Source organism: Paroedura picta, chromosome 12 (genome assembly GCF_049243985.1).
Source record: "Paroedura picta isolate Pp20150507F chromosome 12, Ppicta_v3.0, whole genome shotgun sequence".
NCBI classification, from domain to species: Eukaryota; Metazoa; Chordata; class Lepidosauria; order Squamata; family Gekkonidae; genus Paroedura; species Paroedura picta.
In genome coordinates this window covers 30,850,664-30,870,076 of record NC_135380.1, presented here as the reverse complement: position 1 = coordinate 30,870,076, position 19,413 = coordinate 30,850,664, and the positions used below count along the sequence as shown (strand labels likewise).

General features: G+C 43.9%; 1 protein-coding gene across 24 annotated transcripts in view; it reads left to right on the top strand.

Moving 5' to 3' along the window:
• GRIN1 (glutamate ionotropic receptor NMDA type subunit 1) overlaps nt 1-19,413 on the top strand; it is a 53,920-nt gene that overhangs the window by 16,517 nt on the left and 17,990 nt on the right. For 20 of the 24 annotated variants that reach the window (XR_013225742.1, XR_013225741.1, XR_013225743.1 and 17 more), the window contains exons 4-18: nt 781-843; nt 1,691-1,791; nt 2,859-2,980; nt 3,587-3,761; nt 4,631-4,775; nt 5,416-5,499; nt 6,830-6,965; nt 9,779-9,906; nt 10,497-10,661; nt 11,763-11,881; nt 12,399-12,511; nt 15,378-15,526; nt 16,453-16,610; nt 18,366-18,527; nt 19,043-19,152. Coding sequence is in view for 18 of the 24 variants with exons in the window: in XM_077304934.1 (XP_077161049.1) it covers nt 781-843; nt 1,691-1,791; nt 2,859-2,980; nt 3,587-3,761; nt 4,631-4,775; nt 5,416-5,499; nt 6,830-6,965; nt 9,779-9,906; nt 10,497-10,661; nt 11,763-11,881; nt 12,399-12,511; nt 15,378-15,526; nt 16,453-16,610; nt 18,366-18,527; nt 19,043-19,152 (1,930 nt within the window). In the remaining 6 variants the exon portion in view is untranslated. The remainder of the gene's footprint in view (nt 1-780; nt 844-1,690; nt 1,792-2,858; nt 2,981-3,586; nt 3,762-4,630; nt 4,776-5,415; nt 5,500-6,829; nt 6,966-9,778; nt 9,907-10,496; nt 10,662-11,762; nt 11,882-12,398; nt 12,512-15,377; nt 15,527-16,452; nt 16,611-18,365; nt 18,528-19,042; nt 19,153-19,413) is intronic. The other 4 variants (XM_077304936.1, XM_077304941.1, XM_077304943.1 and 1 more) reach the window with 1 other exon arrangement.

Below are 19,413 nucleotides of genomic sequence, written 5' to 3'. Positions count from 1 at the left end.
GGGAATGGTCCATTAATCATGCTAATTAAATGGAACCTCCATGTTCAGAGCTATGAAGACAAGATGCTAGAAACCAACAACAGAGGAGTGCTATTGTTTTCATGCCTTGCTTGTGAGCTTTTCACAGGGATCTAGCTGGCTATTGTCAGAAACATGATGCTGGACTACATGAACCTTTGGTCTGACCCAGTGGGGCACTCCAGTCCTTACATTCAGAGGAGACGTTCTCCCTCCAAGACAGAATACAGACAGTTCTTTTCCAAGTGGTAACATATCACCACTTGAGTGAGCAAGCTGCAACCTGCCAGATGGAGAAGAGCATTTCACATTGCTTCCATACATTTCGATCAGGAGATAGGACAGGGATCAAATTTTTCTCAGCATTTAGCTGACCCTTGCAGGAAACTGACTTACCAAGTGGTTGCAAGATGATAACGTACCAGTTGGTGAACAGTTGCTTATCACATTTAGGTGAACAAGAGAGCAGTAACAAATGAATCAGCAAATGGGAGATAGATTAGATGGCTCCTTCTGGATTCAACCCCAGGGGCCCAGTTGCTGACCATTACCAAAACGGCTCCTAGCACAGCGGCATCCTGGAAAGCTCTCCCTCGCCACCAGTCATGGGCTTTGCGTGCTCCAGTGTTATTGAGTCCCCCTTTCCGCAAGCAGTGGAGGAGGAGTTGGATTTTGGATTGCTTTACTACACGTCATTTTTTTTCAACTGTTTATAATATTCTTCTGTGTCTACATATTTTTTCTGTGCACATTGTTCATCAGAGTAAAAAAAGGAACTATGAAAACCTCGAACAACTATCCTATGACAACAAGCGAGGACCCAAGGTATATTTGCATGGACAATGCACGCCGCCCACCAACCTAACTAGCAAAATGACGAAATAGCCACAGGCACCAAAAAAAAAAAAGTTAAAAAAAAAAGAAAATCAAAAATATATATATATGTCAAGCAAGCAAGCAAGCTCCATGTTTTTTGGTAGCACGCTCTTTTATGTTGGGATATAAGTTTGGTTTGATCTTGAGAATGGAAATGTAGCAAGCCGACCCTGGAAATATTTCTTTTGGAGACATGCATGTGAAGCAATAATTAACTTGCAAGTTTTTTTTTTCTTTCTTGGACAATTGAACCAATCCCTCCCTGCTTTCCCTGTCCTTCCTTCCCCCCTCCCACCCTGAAAGGAAACAGTTCCTTGGTGTGAGATGCTCACGTTGATATCCCCCCTCCCAGAGGCAAACCTTGTGACCTTTATTTTAATTTTAATTTTTCAGTTCCCGTGGTTTTTTTGTTTTTTGAAAAACAACAATGGTTTGAGTTTTCAATTGCATTGCAAAATAAATAAGTATATATCTATATATATGCCTTTTTTCTCTTTCCTATACAAATGCACGCCTATCTTTTGGGTCTTGAGTGACTTCAGTTTGCATGCACAGTGCAAAAAAAAAAAAAAACCCAGTAAAAATCTAAGGAAAAAAAAATTAAAGGGGGAAAAAACCCTAAAAGAAAAAAAAATTAAAGAAAGAGAAAAGAAATTAAAACGACTTAGCTACCCTTCCTTTCCATACCTAGCAGTGCTTTGAAAGAATCTGATTGATTCTCTTTCCTAGAAAGCATGGCTCTCACTCAAAGGTGCTTGGCTGTCAGCCTAACCTGCTTTGCTCACACCATTTACAGGCTGAGAAAGTGCTTCAGTTTGAACCTGGAACAAAAAATGTGACTTCATTGCTGCTGGAAGCTAAAGAACTGGAAGCCCGGGTTATTATCCTCTCTGCAAGGTAAGCTGCCCAGAGGCTCTTATCTGAGTCGACCAGAGGCTCTTGTCTTTTAAACTTTTTGGCCTGGAAACACTATTGTTGGGGGAGAGGAGTAAAAATGTCTTCCCCCTGTGTCCAACCCGAGTATACAAATGCCCACCTCAGTTCTTTTAATGGCTTTTGTTTCCCCTCACAACTGCTGATGCATTGGCTCCTTCCTTCCTTCCTTCCTCCCTCCCTCCCTCCCTCCCTCCCTCCCTCTCCCTTCCGTCCTTCCCTGTTGGGGTTAATGTATGAACAATCTCTAGCCAAGGTGGGATCTCATAACAAGTGGGATGACATCTTAACACTACATAACCCAACAGATTTCACCATGTTATGGACAACAAACAAGACTATGCTTCCTGTTCAATTCTATTGCCTGTGTAGAAAAACCCTCTTCAATAATTCAGTTTTGCTTAGTTTGTGAAAAGAGGGGAGTGGAACCTTCCTGACCTTCTCAGGCAAGGTGGGGGACACAACACAAAAAGTATATGTAAGGACAGCTGTGAATTTTGCCCATTTGCGTCACAGTCTTACTGGGGGCAGGGAGCTGCTTTTTACTTGTGAAAATCAGTAGCTGTACAAGGATGATTCTGTGGAAGCAGCATACTTCTTTTGCAATATTGCTTCATTACTGTTTTTCTCAACAGTGGTTAATTGCTGGAGGCAAGTGTCTCCCACACTAAACACCTTGTGAACTGAACCAGATCCAAACAGCTGGACAAAAGGAATGTTGTGAATTTCAAACAAACCTGCAGTCTGACCCTTGCAAAAAATCAGTCATATTGTTGCATTGTTGATTTGCATGAGCTTTGAAGTCTTGAGTTTCAAGAGCAGTCTTTTATCATATTCACCGCTTCCTGATATGACACTCTGGAGTCTCTTCTTAATCGACCCATCTGCCACTCGTAAGAAATGTATTTCCTGGTCTAATTACCTACATCTTCTTCTAGGTGTCAGGGCCTCTAGCAGAGAGTTCCTCTGGGGTGAATATAAAGGGAGGAGAAAGAATTATTCTTCAAGTGTATTCCTCTGATCTTTTTCAGTGAGGATGATGCTACAACTGTATACACATCAGCAGCCAAGGAAAACATGACTGGTCCAGGCTATGTGTGGCTGGTAGGGGAAAGGGAGATCTCAGGCAATGCCCTACGTCATGCACCAGAAGGTACGGTGCCCTTCCTGATCAATATGTTGGGGCCTTCATACTCAAGTGACATTGTCTGGGGCTTATTGCTTTTTCAGTGTGTGGTACTTTTATTTCCCACCTGTCCCATCCTCCTCTCTCTCCTAGGTCTCCAGGAAATGCTGGTGGAGGACTTGCATGCCTATGAGGTTTTATGTTAGTACAGAAAAATAGGAGCTACGCTGGGCTTAATGGGGAGGGAATGGTAACAGGAGGAGACTTTTCTCCCTCCCGCACATGAATTCCAGAAGCTTACCCTGTTGGAAGGACTTTTTTCATGCTATGTCTAATTCCATTGACATGATTCAGTGCCAGAAGATAGAGTAGAGACTCAGTAGTCTTAGACAGATTTTTTTTTTAAAAGAAAAAATAATGGAGGGGAAGATCTATTCATGGCCATTAACCACGATAGAACCTTCATTATTCAGAGACAGTGTATATCCAGAATACAACAGACAATGGCTAATACTGTCACACTTTGCTTCGGAGCTTCCAGAGGCATCTGATTGAATCATAGTTGGAAACAAAATATTGGACCTTGGTCTGGTCTAGCCAGACAAAGCTTACTGTGTGTCTTCCTTATTTTAGGGCTCATTGGTTTACAGCTCATGAATGGGAAGAATGAGTCTGCTCACATCAGAGATGCCGTGGCAGTGGTGGCCCAGGCTGTCCATGACTTGTTTGAGAAAGAGAACATTACAGATCCACCAAGGGGCTGCGTGGGAAATACCAACATCTGGAAGACAGGGCCTCTATTCAAGAGGTAGCTGCTTTGCTGGCTCTGCTCTCCTCAGGCCTGGTAGGGACTTCATTATCACAAGAGACAGTGTCATTCTACATAGGTTAATTAGGGAGAGGGCCTGGCTGCTACTGGTTGAGCTGCTCTGATGCACAAGAGAGCCAGGGCAAGCTGAAGGGCCTACAGAAGGGTGTGGTAGGCAATGGAAAGGCTTAACAAAGATGCAGTCAGCTGCCCAAGGGAAGCAGACATATATAGCTGAAAGAAGGAGATGACCAGAGAAGAGAAGATCAAAGTCTGTGAGAGAGGAGGGCAAAGTGGGACAGATAATGGGTACATAGGAAATATGCCCCCCTAATTTCTCCAGGTACTATCCATATACCTTCAAGCTTACCTCCATAAACCTCAGGCCAAGTTACCTGTTTTTATATGCCAAGGGCCTTGAACCAGGGCTTGGTGAGCCAATATAGCAGTTTCCAAGCAGAGAGAGCTGCATGACAAAGCTCAGCTGCCCTGACTACAACAACACCACTACTATGGCTGGCCAGGAGTGGCACTACAACCCAGCAGGGATCGTGTGACACAAACAGCCAGGAAGATCTTAATCCCTGACTCTGGCCTAGCTCCAAAATCAGAGCACATTGTCACTCAGCCATAAACCAAACCATTAATCTGCTTTACTTGGTAGTCTGGCCTGCTTGACAATCTGCTTCTTTCTTAACTGCCTGTGGTACCGATCACATGCTGGTGGGCCACCAATATTGACAACTTGCTGTTTTTAAAAAATGAAATTGAACTTTGCAGACATATGTTCACCTATACAAACAGAGAGCCTTCTCTTTAAGGGCCTAATGTGATCTGTTGTGAAACCTAAACAATGGTCTTTTCTCTAGAGTGCTGATGCAGACCAAGTATGCAGAAGGTGTGACTGGCCGGGTGGAGTTCAACGAAGATGGAGACCGGAAATATGCCAATTACAGTGTCATGAACCTTCAGAACAACAAACTGGTGCAAGTTGGAGTCTACAATGGTAGCCACGTACGTACATCCCCCAAAGGAAATGTGGGACAGTGAAGTGTTCAGTTCCTTCACTACTCTGACCTCATAAGTATTGTCACCGGTGGGAATGTTAGTGTTTTTGCAGCTCCTACTGAGAGGGCATTTACAGATGGGGCTGTAGGCATTCCTTGCCTGATTTCAGAATGGAATGTAAATGTGCAGCATTTTTGAGGATGGGGGGTATTTAGCTTTGAGGCTTTATGAAAAAAGGAAAAAAAAACCTCTTCACACAAATGCAAAGAAACTGCAATTTTTGTGTAAAACCTACAAAACACAGGACTGTTTTTTGTAATTTATTCTATTCTGTTAGCCAGGGGGAGAATAAAAGCATTTAAATCTTGATGGCAGGAAACCTGCTCATCACTGCTCTAGGTTTGTTGGGGTGGGTGGGTTGTTTTTTTGTTTGTTTATTTTCTTTTTTAAGATTACATCAGATGCTTTCACCAAGCCTTTGTTGACTTAAGGGCTAAGAACATGCTAGATTTCAAATCTTTAAGCCCACCACATATGGGCCAATGTTTGTAGACTGTCTTGCCTGCAGTGCTCTGTTGCCTTCCGTGCCCACTGATCTGGATCAACCAAAGGGGACATTAAAACTCCCAAATACTGTCCCCCACAGTTCTTGCCCAATGACCGCAAGATCATCTGGCCTGGAGGAGAAACGGAGACACCACAGGGCTATGAAATGTCTACAAAATTAAAGGTAAAGCTCGCAATAAAGAGGTATTATTAGACAATTTTTGATCTTTTACTTAAAAGTATGCTTGGAAAGAAAATAACTAATATTGTCCTATTGTTCCCATAATAGCAAATATGGTTTGCTGTAAATTGTGCCAAAGCCTGCAATTCCTGCAACTCTCACAAGCAATGAGATATTCCCTGAAATCTTCCACAAAGACAAAATATGTTCACTGAGGACAAATACTAGAAACCCCAGGCAGGCGCTGATAAATAGGAATAAATTCATTTGTAGCATATGTTTTCAATTCCCACTAATGCCCCCCTCTAGTCTAGGGTTGCCACCCTCCAGGTGGGACCTGGGGAGCTCCTCTCCAGACTACAGAGGTCAGTTTCCCTGGAGAAAATTGATGTTTTAAAGAGTGGACTTCATAGCATTGTATCCCAGGCTCCATCCTCAAACCTCTAGAGCAGTGGTTCTCAACCTGGGGGTCAGGACCCCTTTGGGGGTCGAACGACCCTTGCACAGGGGTCGCGGCAGGGTGAGCAGCTTTGTGGGAGCTGCGCGCCACCACTGTTGCTGCTCTTCCTGAAGGTGCTCATCAATTCACATACAATGTATAACCAATTTATATACAATCATGAACACCATTGGTCAGTTTTGGTTTAACTTCTGTGAAAGAACACTTGCATAATTTTATGGTTGGGGGTCACCACAACATGAGGAACTGTATTAAAGGATCGTGGCATTAGGAAGGTTGAGAACCACTGCTCTAGAATTTCCTAAACCAGATCTGGCAATCCTGCCCCAAACCCTGCTGATGACCAGGAAGGACCTGACAGCCCTACTCCAATCTGAGATTGGTAGCAGGGCTCTTGGGGGAGAATACGCAATCTCCATGTAGATGGATAAGATTTAAAGTTTAAAAACATAGCAAGGTCTCTGTTGAATCAGTCTAGTCCAAAGATCGATCTGGTGCAGCATCCTATTTCTCACCATAGCCAACCAGACACCCTAGGAATGCCCTCAAGTAGGAAACAAAGAAATCAGCCTTCCCTCATTACTCTCCCTAGCAATTGGTATCCATGGATGTTTTGTTTAGCCATTATTGATAAACATGGATGTTTTTTAGCCATTATTGAAAATAGTGATTGATCAGCTCATCCTCTGTGAATTTGTCTGGCTTTTTGATATCATGTATTCTAGTGACCATTAATGTATCTTACGGCAGTGAGTTCCACAAGCTGATTACATACTGCATAAAGAAATTGGAACTTTTAAACCGTGTTATTTGACATATTTTTTTAAGGAAAAACTCCTAAACAAGCCAGCCATCTGATTCTTCTTTTTGCAGATTGTCACAATCCACCAAGAGCCCTTTGTCTATGTGAAACCTACCATGACAGATGGAAAGTGCAAATCACTTCTCAACAGTACTGGGGGGCTGGTGCAGCAGGTCCTTTGTACTGGGCCTAATGAGACTATGCCAGGTAACTATTTGCAATTGACAAAAATAAATAGATGGGAACAAAAATGAATACTGGCCAGAGATATGTAATGGCCAAAATAACCAAAATGATTTTTCTCAGTTGTGCCAGACAAAATTAGAGGCACATGTTGACTGTGATGACATCTTACCCCCACATTGGAGGAACTGTGGCTTAATGGCACATAATTTGCAAGCAGAACGTCTCAAGTTTAACCTCTGTCATCTCCAAACTTTTATTTACCTGAGTCACCATCAGTACATTACACTAGCAGTCATATAATTACACCCTTTGGTTATTTCAGGTCAGGAAAACAGTGCAAGAGAGAATGCTTAAACCTCTTTTGCTCACACTCCCACTACAAATCAGACCCACATATGTACCTGGGAACTAAGTTGTCAGTAGAGAATTCCAAGACCACTGCTGTCCGAAGTCCACATGGGGATACATGGCCTTTGAAACACTGGCCCTAAGCTAATGGATCAATAGTCTTATATAAAGTAGATTAGAGAGAGAGGAGCCATCACTGGCAAGGAATGCTCTTTATATTCAGAAGTTTCTGGTTTCATTTTTTAGCATTTCCCATCAAAGAATGGATAGCATATGGTGGGACAAGACTCTTCTCTGCTTGACGCTCCAAAAACCTGCTGCCAGTGATAATAGACAGTACTAAGCCAGAGGGCTTAGTTGTTAAAGCACCTTCATACATTCTTGTATCAACTGAAATAAAAATCATTATGAAACACAGAAATAAAATAGCTGCTAAATTTTGTACTGGAGAATTTTGAGACTCTCAGGGAGCAAATGTGAACTACGCTGTGACAGAAGATGTGACAGATGTCAAAATAACCATCTACTGAGGTTAAGGTGCTCACTTTTTGGGACACAGTAACAAGTATACAAATTCGGTCTGTGAGCTTTTGTATCCAAGTGCTGCCCCCAACAAGTGAAGCCTGAACTCCTCCATTCATGCTGGTGTTTTGTCATATACCTCCCATAAATGAGCTCTTATTTAAATTTCCAAACAGAGATTACTTAGAAAATTGCCTAATCATTATGATTGCTCGTATAAAATCACCCAACCATAGCTGACTTGGGGAACAAAAGAGTTACTAACAGTTGCACAAGAACAAGCAAGTGCTGTAATCTTCTTGTTAAAGTATTTATTTTTCAAATGCAGACTTACACACAGGAAGCATATCCTTACCCATGGCTCTCCTATATATTTGGGAGACTGCCCGGGGTGTGAAGTATGTCCTGCCCTGGACAGTGTCCAGACTTAAATCTGGGCCAATCAGGGTGCAGTCAGCTTTGCCCCTACGCGGCCCACCCTACCAGGAGCCGCAAGAAGGAGGCGGCAGTGGGAACAGGGCTGCACAGAGAGCGCAGTGGCAGCAAGAAGGCACCAGTGCCGAGAAAGAGGCTGCAGCGGTGGTGAGGAGGAGGCCGTGGCGGCCAGAAGCAGCTGGCCCCAAGAATGACCCAGCACCGGCAGCACTGTCAAGAAGGCGGTGGTGGCCAGAATAAGGCCATGGCATCACCAAGGCCCCCACACCAGAGGATGTTGGGAGGCCATGGCTACACTGCCAGAAACAGGTAGACGCCGGCGATGCAGGGTCCTGATAAGAGCCTGCTCTGCCAGCGGAGCACCGGAGGCGGTGGAGGTCAAGGTCCGGTCGGACGCAGCTGGTCCGGGTACCGCCGCCACCACGCCCGACATGCCCTCGACCCACGCCTGGGGAGGGAGCAATGGCCAGGTGGCCTGGAGACCTCTCCGTGCCTCCCCAGGCCTGCCTCCCCTCCACCTTCCTCCCACTAGCGCCCGCTTCATTTCTGCATGCAGAAGCCTTTCCATCTAGTAATAACATAAAGCATGTAGCCAAGTAGGTACAATGGCTGTACAGATAGATTCGCCAATTCATTTACGTACTAATATCTAAGTTTTCAGTTCACTCAGTCGCAACTGGGGAGAGTACAAACAGTCCTATCACATCCCTCTGGAAAGCACAATGCTCACATTCTTGTGACGGATGGAAAATAGTTTGGTGGGCTACAGCACAATCACATTCAGGACCTGGTGTTTTGTCTCTCTTCAGTTGCAGCTGCGGTTAATATGACCTTGTCTCCAAGAGACAAGTATTTGCTTATAAGAAGTGTGTTTGAAACACTAATAATTTGTCCCTTGACAAAGCCAGCAGACGAAACGTGTTGGGACTTATATGAAGTAAGAATTAAAAAACATCTGTAACTCGAGAGACGACTCTATTTGGATTTATTATTGCCATATTGTTGTCCCAGTGCATCTGTACTATTTCATAATTGTTTCTTCACCGGAACCTACCCTCCCAGTTCATTCATTTATGGTAGGGATCAAGGCAATAAGAAATGTAAACTTAGTCACAGTATTTTTCACTGGCATGAAGAAATAGACCTCTGGATAATATCAGTGGCATGGTGCTATCATAAGAATGTATGCTCATTTGGGGGGACGGTCTGCAAATTCCATAAATCAATGCTTACTCGATCAAAAGTGCAGGAACAACATTTGAATGAAACTCATCAAAGACTGCAGATGCCATGATCCAGTGCCCAAATTAAGAGGCAGGAACAACATCCAAACAGGTCACAATTCCCCTTTGGCTCAAGTCTAAGAAAACAAATATGATAATGGATTTGTGTGGATTTTATTGCAAATTAATTAGCAGCCTCTGCACTGGATTTCTCATTTGAGACATAATGGGGGAGAATGGTTGTGGCATCTGAATGGCTGCCATTGAGGTATTCTTCCATGAATGTGTTTGGTTATTCTTCCGTAGGCCGCCCCAGTGTGATGCTGTGTTGCTATGGCTTCTGTATCGACTTACTGATCAAGCTTGCTAAAACAATGAATTTTACCTATGAAGTTCACCTTGTTGCTGATGGTAAATTTGGAACACAAGAGCGGGTATGTGTGGACATGTGGAATATCATCTTTCTTTCCATATGTTAAATGTAAGCTCAGGCAAAAAGTTGGTAGCAAGGTTGGTAGCTTCTGAAATGGCAGTTTCTGGTATCTCTTCCAATTCCAAAGAGCAGTTTCTGGTATATCTTCCAGTTTTAGGGCTACCGGGAAGACTAGATAGAGAAGGTGCTCTTCAACTATAGGGATCAGTAACCTAGAACCATAGAATCATAGAATTGGAAGGGGCCATACAGGCCATCTAGTCCAACCTGAGCAGAAACAACTGGGATCCTGAAGCACAGAAAGCAAAAGATACCACTCTGATGACCAAGCAAAAGCAGAAGTCCAGGGTCCTAGCATTCTTTTCAGGTCTTGTTCATCTAGACTTCATGGTGGCTAAAGAGGTCTCTAGGGATCTGAGCACAATGGCAAATAACTCATTCAACCAGGGTTCACTTTCAGCTCCAGTACTCTCAACAGAACAGACTATGAAAGGATGCAGGTTAAATTGTAGGTGGAAGATTGTTGCAAATTTCAGGGTGAATTTGCTTGCAGATTGGATACTTAAGACAGCACTTGGGATGTCCCTGCAGGTGAACAACAGCAACAAGAAAGAATGGAACGGGATGATGGGGGAGCTGCTGAGTGGCCAGGCTGACATGATTGTGGCCCCACTGACTATCAACAACGAGAGAGCGCAATACATTGAATTCTCCAAGCCTTTCAAATACCAGGGACTCACCATCTTGGTCAAAAAGGTAACATGCGTACACACCTAGTGGAAAACTGTCAGTACTGGACTTTTAAGTAGCTAACATACAAAAAGCAGCAGGTGCAAGTTCTGGAATGAAGCACTACACAGAAGGGCCCACGTCAAGAATTAATAACTGGCCATCCTCAGGCAAAATCCGGCCCCTCTTAAAGTACTACTTGCTCCCCATTAACCCAAGTGCCAACCTAAAATATGGACTTTGACTGTTTATGCACTGGGAACTTTACTGCTCCAGCTCCTGCGCAAGAGCACAAATCGGGGGTGGCTGAAGTGCACTGGGCCAAATGCTCCCCCATATGGGTGCAGGAAGAGGTGGGGCAACCTGCCATGACTAAAACTCCAGCCTGCAGCCAGGCATGAAACCTCCAGTTCATAAACAGTCACTAAGTGAAAGAGAATTCCAACAGTGAGCTAAATTTAAAGTCCATTTTAGTGATGGAACTGCAAAGAGGCTCCCAGCTTGAGTCTCAAACTGGGCTGACATTTTGTAACCAGGAAACTTCCCAATGAGCTGCCACTTAGGGGGACCACTGGCAGCCCAGAACAAGCTAAGCAGTGCAGCAGGAGCCACTCAGGTTGGACCTCAGCCTGACCCGTGGCAGCAACTTCTGTCATAGGCTCCCTTATCATAGCCACAGGGGCAGAGCTGAGCAGCCCCTGAAACACTGCCAGTACTGTAGTTCAGGGGTAGTCAACCTGTGGTCCTTCAGATGTCCATGGACTACAATTCCCATGACCTCCTGCCAGCAAACACTGTCAGGGGCTCATGGGAATTGTAGTCCATAGACATCTGGAGGACCACAGGTTGACTACCCCTGTAGTAGTGGTCACTTGTCTTGTTCCTGGACCGTTTCCCAGTCTGTTCCTGATGGATACACATCAGCTTTGTTCTCAGTGGTCTTTTAACACTGAATCTCTTGACTGGTATCATGCCTAGACTTAGAATGATATTTTGCATACAGTTAGGTAATGTGGATACGTTTGGGGGAGAAAGTTTTCCGAAGCTGTGCCATAAAGGTTACTCCATATGTGTTTGAACTTCCCTTACCCTGTGACTGCTAATACCTCCTCTGCCATTGTGTTCTAGGAAATTCCCCGGAGTACACTGGACTCATTCATGCAGCCATTTCAGAGCACTTTGTGGCTTCTGGTAGGGCTCTCAGTTCATGTGGTAGCTGTGATGCTGTATCTCCTTGACCGCTTCAGGTAATCACCCCTTAGGGTGTATGAATGGGGTATGGATGACAGCCATTAATTGTTGTTGTAGCTAGAGACACTGGGTAGTTTCATGAATGTCTGGAGCAGGCATCCATTTTATACATGTTCACATACATCACTACTATTTGATCTGGGTTATATGTTGTCCATTGAGTGGTTCACCTTCATAAGCCTGAATGAAATCAATGTAATCTGAGTAAGGAAAACTTTGCATTGTTCCAAGGTGTGCACAAGGCAAGATGTACACAAGGGAAGATGGATAGCCAAGTATCTAGGTGATGGGACAAAGAAATAAGTAGGTCTGGGATGGAGATGGAGAAGAGGGGAGGAAGAAGAGTTAGCCAATGTTGGGTTTTGATCTAGGAGATTAAAGTTCTAAGCCCTGTTGTGCATCCTTTGTCAGATTTAATGGAGTCACAGGTCGCATGCAGAGTTCTTATAGCAGTTACTCCAGAGAGGAGCTAAGAGCAAAAATCTGGCAACTAGTCTAGTCTCTCTCTTGCAGCCCATTTGGCCGGTTTAAAGTGAATAGTGAGGAAGAAGAAGAAGATGCCCTGACACTCTCTTCTGCTATGTGGTTCTCCTGGGGAGTCCTTCTGAACTCTGGCATTGGAGAAGGTAAGTTCAAAGTTGGTGAAAATGCGGGCCGTGAGAAGAGCTGACTGATGACACTTATATCCTGCTTTGAAGACGATGGGCTTACCTTGCTTAAGAAACTCAAGTCCCAATGTTAGGCTTACAAAGCAAAAGAACTAAAGCAAACAGTGGAAGGGGAATGGAAGGCGATCAGTCCAGTAGAGTCAGAATTTATATCCAGCTTGAGCATATCTGATCTTCCTTTCCTAGTACTCATCTTGGAAGAAGAGGGATGGAAACTTTCAGTCGTCCTTGGTCCTCTGGGCCAATGGCAGAGGTCAGAATGTCCCTTCTCTCACTTTTGCAGTCTCACAGCCAACTGGTAATGAGAACAAGGTTTTTTTTCTGTCACGATGTGGAGGGCAAGTTCACTATAGCCATTCCCTGAAGCATGGCCCCTGCATGCTCTTTCCTGCGAGTGTGAGTTATATTCAGGTTGTTTTGTACTGGCATGACGCAGGAACTGAGACAGCTATAGCGAGTTTGGCAGAAAACATGTGATGAAGCCTCAAGAACATTTTATAAGCTGTTTATCGATTCCTATGAGCGGCAGTAAAAGCCACAAAAAGGGGAATATTTTGTGAGCTCTATTGCCTCATTAGTTCACGCCCAGCACAATTATTCAGTCTGATTTGATTTTTGATATCCTTAGTCTTGGGACCATCCCAAATTACACAAAACATTTGTGAGTTTTTTTTTTGGGGGGGGGGGGGGACAATCCAGCCAACTACTGGCAGCTGTCATTTCTGGGTAAGGTGGTTGAGTGTGCAGTTGCCGAACAATGGCAGAACTTTCTGGCCGTGGGGTGGAGGCAGCTCTGGTCACCCTCCCAGACAATTTCCAGAGAGAAGATTATTAACAGACCTAACAGTGGAGTTTGACATAGCTGATAAGGGGGTTCAAGGTGCTGCCCTTAAATGGCTGCACTCTTTCCTCCAAGGTTGGGGACAGAGGGTGATGGTAGGGGAGAAAACCTCCCAGGAGCATGCCCTAGTACATGAGGTCCTTCAGGAAGTCATGCTCTCTCTGATGTTGTTCAACATCTACATAAATCCCCTAACCCAACTGATCCAGTGTTTCGGGCTCTGGTTTCATCAATATGCTGATGACACCTAGCTATCTCTTTTGATGGGCGGCCACATATCTACATCCCCAGACTCTTTGGCTGGATGTTTGGAAGTCACAGATTGGTTCAAATGGAATTGACTGAAGTTCAATCCAGATAAGAAAGAGGTCCTCTGTACTGAGTCAGCATACCCTAGACAGGTTGCTACAGCTCTTGATGGAGTCCAATTAACAACTTTGGCAACCATCAAGCATCTGGGTGTGACTCTGGATGCCTCCCTACCTATGGAGGCCAAGGTCATAAATGTCACTCATCGGGTTTTCTATCATTTTTGCCAGCTGCAACAATTAGTACCCCTCCCCCCCCACACACAATACCTTTATTGGCATAAAGAATTAGTACCCTGCCTATCCACATCCTACCTAGCCACTGTGATCCATCAACAGTCACCTCCAGACTAGATTATTGCAGCTCACTCTATGCAGGGTTACCCTTGAAGCTGCTCTGGAAACTTCAACTGGTCCAGAATGCAACAGTATGGGTCCTCACGGGGAACCAATGGAGGGCCCATGTCTTCCAGCTGAACTGGCTCTAGATTAAAGACCAGATCAAATTCAAGGTTTTGGTTATCACATTTAAAGCCCTAAATCATCTTGGACCTTTGTACCTATGGGACTGCCTCTCCCTGTAAGTCCTCAAAAGTGTTTTAAGATCTAATGAGCAAAACTTACTTAGGATCCCTGTCTCCAAGGAGATTCAACAGCCTCAAGTAGGACCAGGGCTTTTTTGGCCCTGGCCTGGTGGAACGTTCTGCCAAATGAGATCTTGCAAGGTCTTTAGTTGAAAAAACAATTGCCATTCACTGGCCTCCCTGTCAGAAGTCTGCCAAACAATATTTCTATTAAAGGGTTTGGTATGACTTTACCACCTCTTCTCTCTCATATAACAAGAGAGAATCAGGCAAATTTAATACTTTACCTTTGTTTTAATGTTTTAAACTTGACTTAATTTAAATTCTTATTTTTCTATTCTACTTTGTCTTCGTTGTAATCTGTCCTGAATCCTTGGAGAGAGGGCGGGGGGAAATGAAATAAATAAACAATATGATGATGATGATTCTATACAACTATACACTTAGCTTAGGGCTTGACAAATCCCAGGCACCAGGTGGCTATGACACCTAGAAATTTTACTGTGAAGCCTAATATTTTCAGCAATGCTCTTACTTTACCGCCTCTCCACAGTTCTCAATGGAAGTACAAAGGGCTGGATATAACCAGTTTTTCCATCAGTGAAAAAGGAAGAAGGGGTCCCCTCTGACCACCAAAAGCCTATGTTTTGGAATAATGTAGGGCTGCCAACCTCAGGAGTTACCTGAAAATCTCCTGGAATTACAACTGATCTCTAGACAGTTCCCCAGTTGCTTTCTATTCTAATTCCAGTATTGAATTGGAATTAAGAAGTTAGGTTAGAGTTTACCTTTTTGTTGTGGTGATTTATCCCTATGCATATACTGCAATACCATTGTCATAGATTTAATAAGATTATAAAAATGTGAAGAGGTCAGGTTTTGTGGTAGCAATAATTATAAAATCGGGTCATTAAACTACAAAACTCTGACAGCTAAAAAATGACTCTGGCTCTTAAAGTTTTAAAGTGTCAAGGCCTGCCCTGGTTTTCAGGATATCAGTATGGACCTGGTCAGAAGTTTTAAATAAGCCCATGTAGGCTGTTTATAGATCTCCCATGCTTCTTGACTCTCTCTTATCCTTTCCCTTTCAGGTGCTCCCCGGAGTTTCTCTGCTCGAATTCTTGGGATGGTATGGGCTGGATTTGCTATGATTATTGTGGCATCATATACTGCCAACCTGGCTGCCTTCCTGGTGCTGGACAGACCCGAGGAACGGATAACGGGCATTAATGATCCCAGGGTAATAGCAAAGCTGCTTGGAATTTTAGTAGACATGGAAGTTCTTTTCTGTAGGAAGCAGCATGCTGAATATTAAAGGAGTGACAGGAGAAATGTGAGGCTGGAAGCAATCGTGTAATATGATTCCTGAGGTCGGGACTTCAGAACCTGTCAGTGTCAGGGCTTGGCCACTGAAGGTATAAATCAAATTCCTAGAGTGGACTCTTTGTTATACAAAAGTTGTAGCTGATAGGTGTGTGGAAGGCACAAGACAAGGAAGGATCCCAGTCCTGACCATCCTGCATAGACTAAATTGTTTTTTAAGGGTTATATAGTGAATGGGAGGAATCAACATTTAGATCTCTTTAGCCGAAGCGAAATATCCATTATACAGAACTATTTCTAAGTTGTTCAAACCACTAAAACAAAATGGAGCCACTCACTCAGAATCTTTGGGTGATTCGGGCAGAGGCGCGCCGCGCGGGGAGGAGGAGAGTCGAGGGCGTTGGCGCAATGGCGGGCCTGCATGTGTGTGCCTGCCAGTGCGCCAATGCCCGCGCCTCCCCCCCCCCATGGTGCGGCACTGTGTTGGGAGCGAATGGCTGCTTCGGGTGACGAAGCGCTCAACCACAGATTTTCAGCTTTGAGTGGAAGGATGTTTTTTTTTTTTTAATCCTCAGTCTTGAGGGTATAACTATATATCATATAGTTCCTGTTCGTCATTCCTTCATCCCAAAGAACCACGGGAACTATTATTCTGGGTCAGTTGCCTAAGGATCTCAAATATAGTATCCTCTCCAAACTATGACTGGTTTAAAAGATTGGGGGGGAGGGGGAACCCAAAACAATTCAAAAATCATATCCAATTCAAGAGAAACTCCTTACGTTTTTGCTTCTTTCCGTACTGTAGTTCTCAAAATGTGTAAGTCCCATGTTATTCTTTTCTAGTTGCGAAACCCCTCGGATAAGTTCATATATGCTACGGTGAAGCAAAGTTCAGTGGACATTTACTTCCGCCGTCAGGTGGAGCTGAGCACCATGTACCGCCACATGGAGAAACACAATTATGAGAGTGCTGCAGAAGCCATCCAGGCTGTCAGGGATAAGTAAGTGAAGGGGCCAGAGATCTGGGGGACAAATTAAGCCAAATCAATAGTTATTTACTTATAAACATATGAAGCTGCCTTATACCACTGGTCCAGCTAGCGCACTATTCTCTCTACTTCACTGGCAGTGGCTCTCTGGGGCCCCAGCAGGCAATGAAAGGTATTTCCCCAACACCTGCTATTTGCTGTCTCCTTTGACTGGAGATGAGCCTGAGGTCATCTGTACATGACGCAGGTGCACCATAATATACGTAGATGTGTACGAACCTGCTGTAACACCATTAGTTCTTTGAATTCAGTGTTGTCTGATTTGACTTCCAGAAACTCTTTAGGGACTGAAGCCAAGAATGATCTTTCCAAACACATGCTATTGAGAGATTTTAATTAAGATTCCAAGGAGCAGCATCCAGAGCACATGTTCTTACACTAAACCCTCCTCCTTCATGAATTTGATTTATTTCCTTTTAAAGTCACCTAAGCTGTCACCCCATCCAGTGGCTATAGGTTTGGCAAAATAATTATACATTGTTTAAAGTACTTTCTTTTGTATATCCCAAACCTACTTTATTTTGTATGAGCCTCTTGTGGCACAGAGTGGTAAGGCAGCAGAAATGTTGTCTGGAAGCTTTGCCCATGAGGCTGGGAGTTCAATCCCAGCAGCCGGCTCAAGGTTGACGCAGCCTTCTATCCTCCCGAGGTTGGTAAAATGAGTACCCAGCTTGCTGGGGGGTAAACGGTAATGACTGGGGAAGGCACTGGCAAACCACCCCGTATTGAGTCTGCCAAGAAAACACTGGAGGGAGTCACCCCAAGGGTCAGACATGACCCGGTACTTGCACAGGGGATACCTTTACCTTCACCTTACTTTGTTTTGTAATCTCCGTGCTGTGTCTTAACTGCATTTGAAGCAGCTTCCAGCGATCATTTAAGTACCACAATAAAATACAATGAAACAATATCACACTAAAACCTGCATCAGAATCTGCTTTTTCTGGCAAACTACAAAAATATTTATCAGAATTCAATCAAGTAAGCCATTCTTTATGGAACAACAAGCCTCCTGAAGGAGGGGGACCCTGTTGGGCTAACTAAAGTTGCTGAGCAGGGAAACCAGCCAACTGGAAACTAAAAAAGAAAAAAATGTAAATGAGACCAATATGTCTGCTCTTTGATTTTTTCTTTGTTTCTTTTAAAACATTTTCTCTCTTTTATCCATATTGAACCCGCCAAAAAAATAGTATTAGAAAAATATTGCTGAGCAGGGAAATGAGAGAAAGAAAGACTGACTTCCTTAGAGCAGGGGTAGTCAACCTGTGGTCCTCCAGATGTTCATGGACTACAATTCCCATGAGCCCCTGCCAGCAAACCCTGCCTTAGAGTATATGAGGTTAAAACTAGCACCTTGAATTCAGCCTCAAACCAAATTAGCACCCTTTGCAGCAGTTGTAAAATCAGAAAATGTGTGCAAGATGCCCAGTAAAAAACATAAGTTACTGTATTCTGCACAACATGAAATTTCAAAGGCACCTTCAAAGGCAGCCCCACACAGAGCTTATTACAGTAGTCCAGCTGTAAGGCGCAGTACTGTTCTTTCCACCAACTTCACAGGGTGTCTGGGGGAGAGGTACTTGCTAAGACATGTAGATAATTTTTTTAAAAAATCAAATATGTAAAGAAAAATGACAATTTTTTTGCTGTGACTTAAGTAAGCTCTTTTTTTGCCCAGCTTAACTTGATAATTACTCTCCCCTGCAGCAAGCTCCATGCATTCATCTGGGATTCAGCTGTGTTAGAATTTGAAGCATCACAGAAGTGTGACCTGGTGACAACAGGGGAGTTATTCTTCCGCTCTGGCTTTGGCATCGGGATGCGCAAGGACAGCCCTTGGAAGCAGAACGTCTCTCTGGCTATCCTCAAGTCTGTACCATCTCCAAGTGGGAATGCTGAATCCTACATTGCTTGCATGGGGTGATCAATATGTTGTGGCAGAGGGATTCCTGAAACATTTCTAGCTTTTCAAAGCCATGGGAGGTATAGAGCCAAGAGACCCAGCAGAATTCCTTCTAGAGGAGATAGCTCATTTTGTCTTTGCACAACTCATAGCTTTAGGCTCACCTCCATTCATTCGCAAGGCATATCCTGATCAGTGACTTATCATAGGATAACATTCCTATCAGAGCAAGTTAGACTCTTCTGTCTAAATTCTAACAGGTAAAAATGTTTCAATGTAGAATTGAACATACCTTGAACTTTATATACTAAAATAATAATTGTGCCTTGCCTTGCTTGGCTACGAGAAGTTTGGGAAACCGGGAGTAGGCAATACAATACATATATCAAATCAATACATCCCACCCTACATCATCACATATTCTTGCTTCTTCTGGAAAACCTACCCCAATGACTGCTCTATTCTCCGCTTATGTCTCCAGCCTCCACGAGAACGGCTTCATGGAAGAGCTTGACAAGACTTGGGTGAGGTATCAAGAATGTGATTCCCGAAGTAATGCTCCAGCAACTCTCACCTTTGAGAACATGGCAGGTTTGTTCCCTTCTCATCCATCTTCTGATACCCTCATCTCCCTCTGTCCTTCCCTGAACTTTCAAAGAGGGTGTTTACATGGGGCACCAGAACGCTGTTAAGGGAATTTTTCATTCCCTCCATAATGTCCCACACCCATCTCTTTATGGGAACCTGTCTAAATAAACCTTGTGATCAGACACACAGACACTGTCAATCCCTCCCTCCCATCAGCTGTGCAGCAATATGTAGTTAGGGGGAAAACATGAATCCCCATCTCCT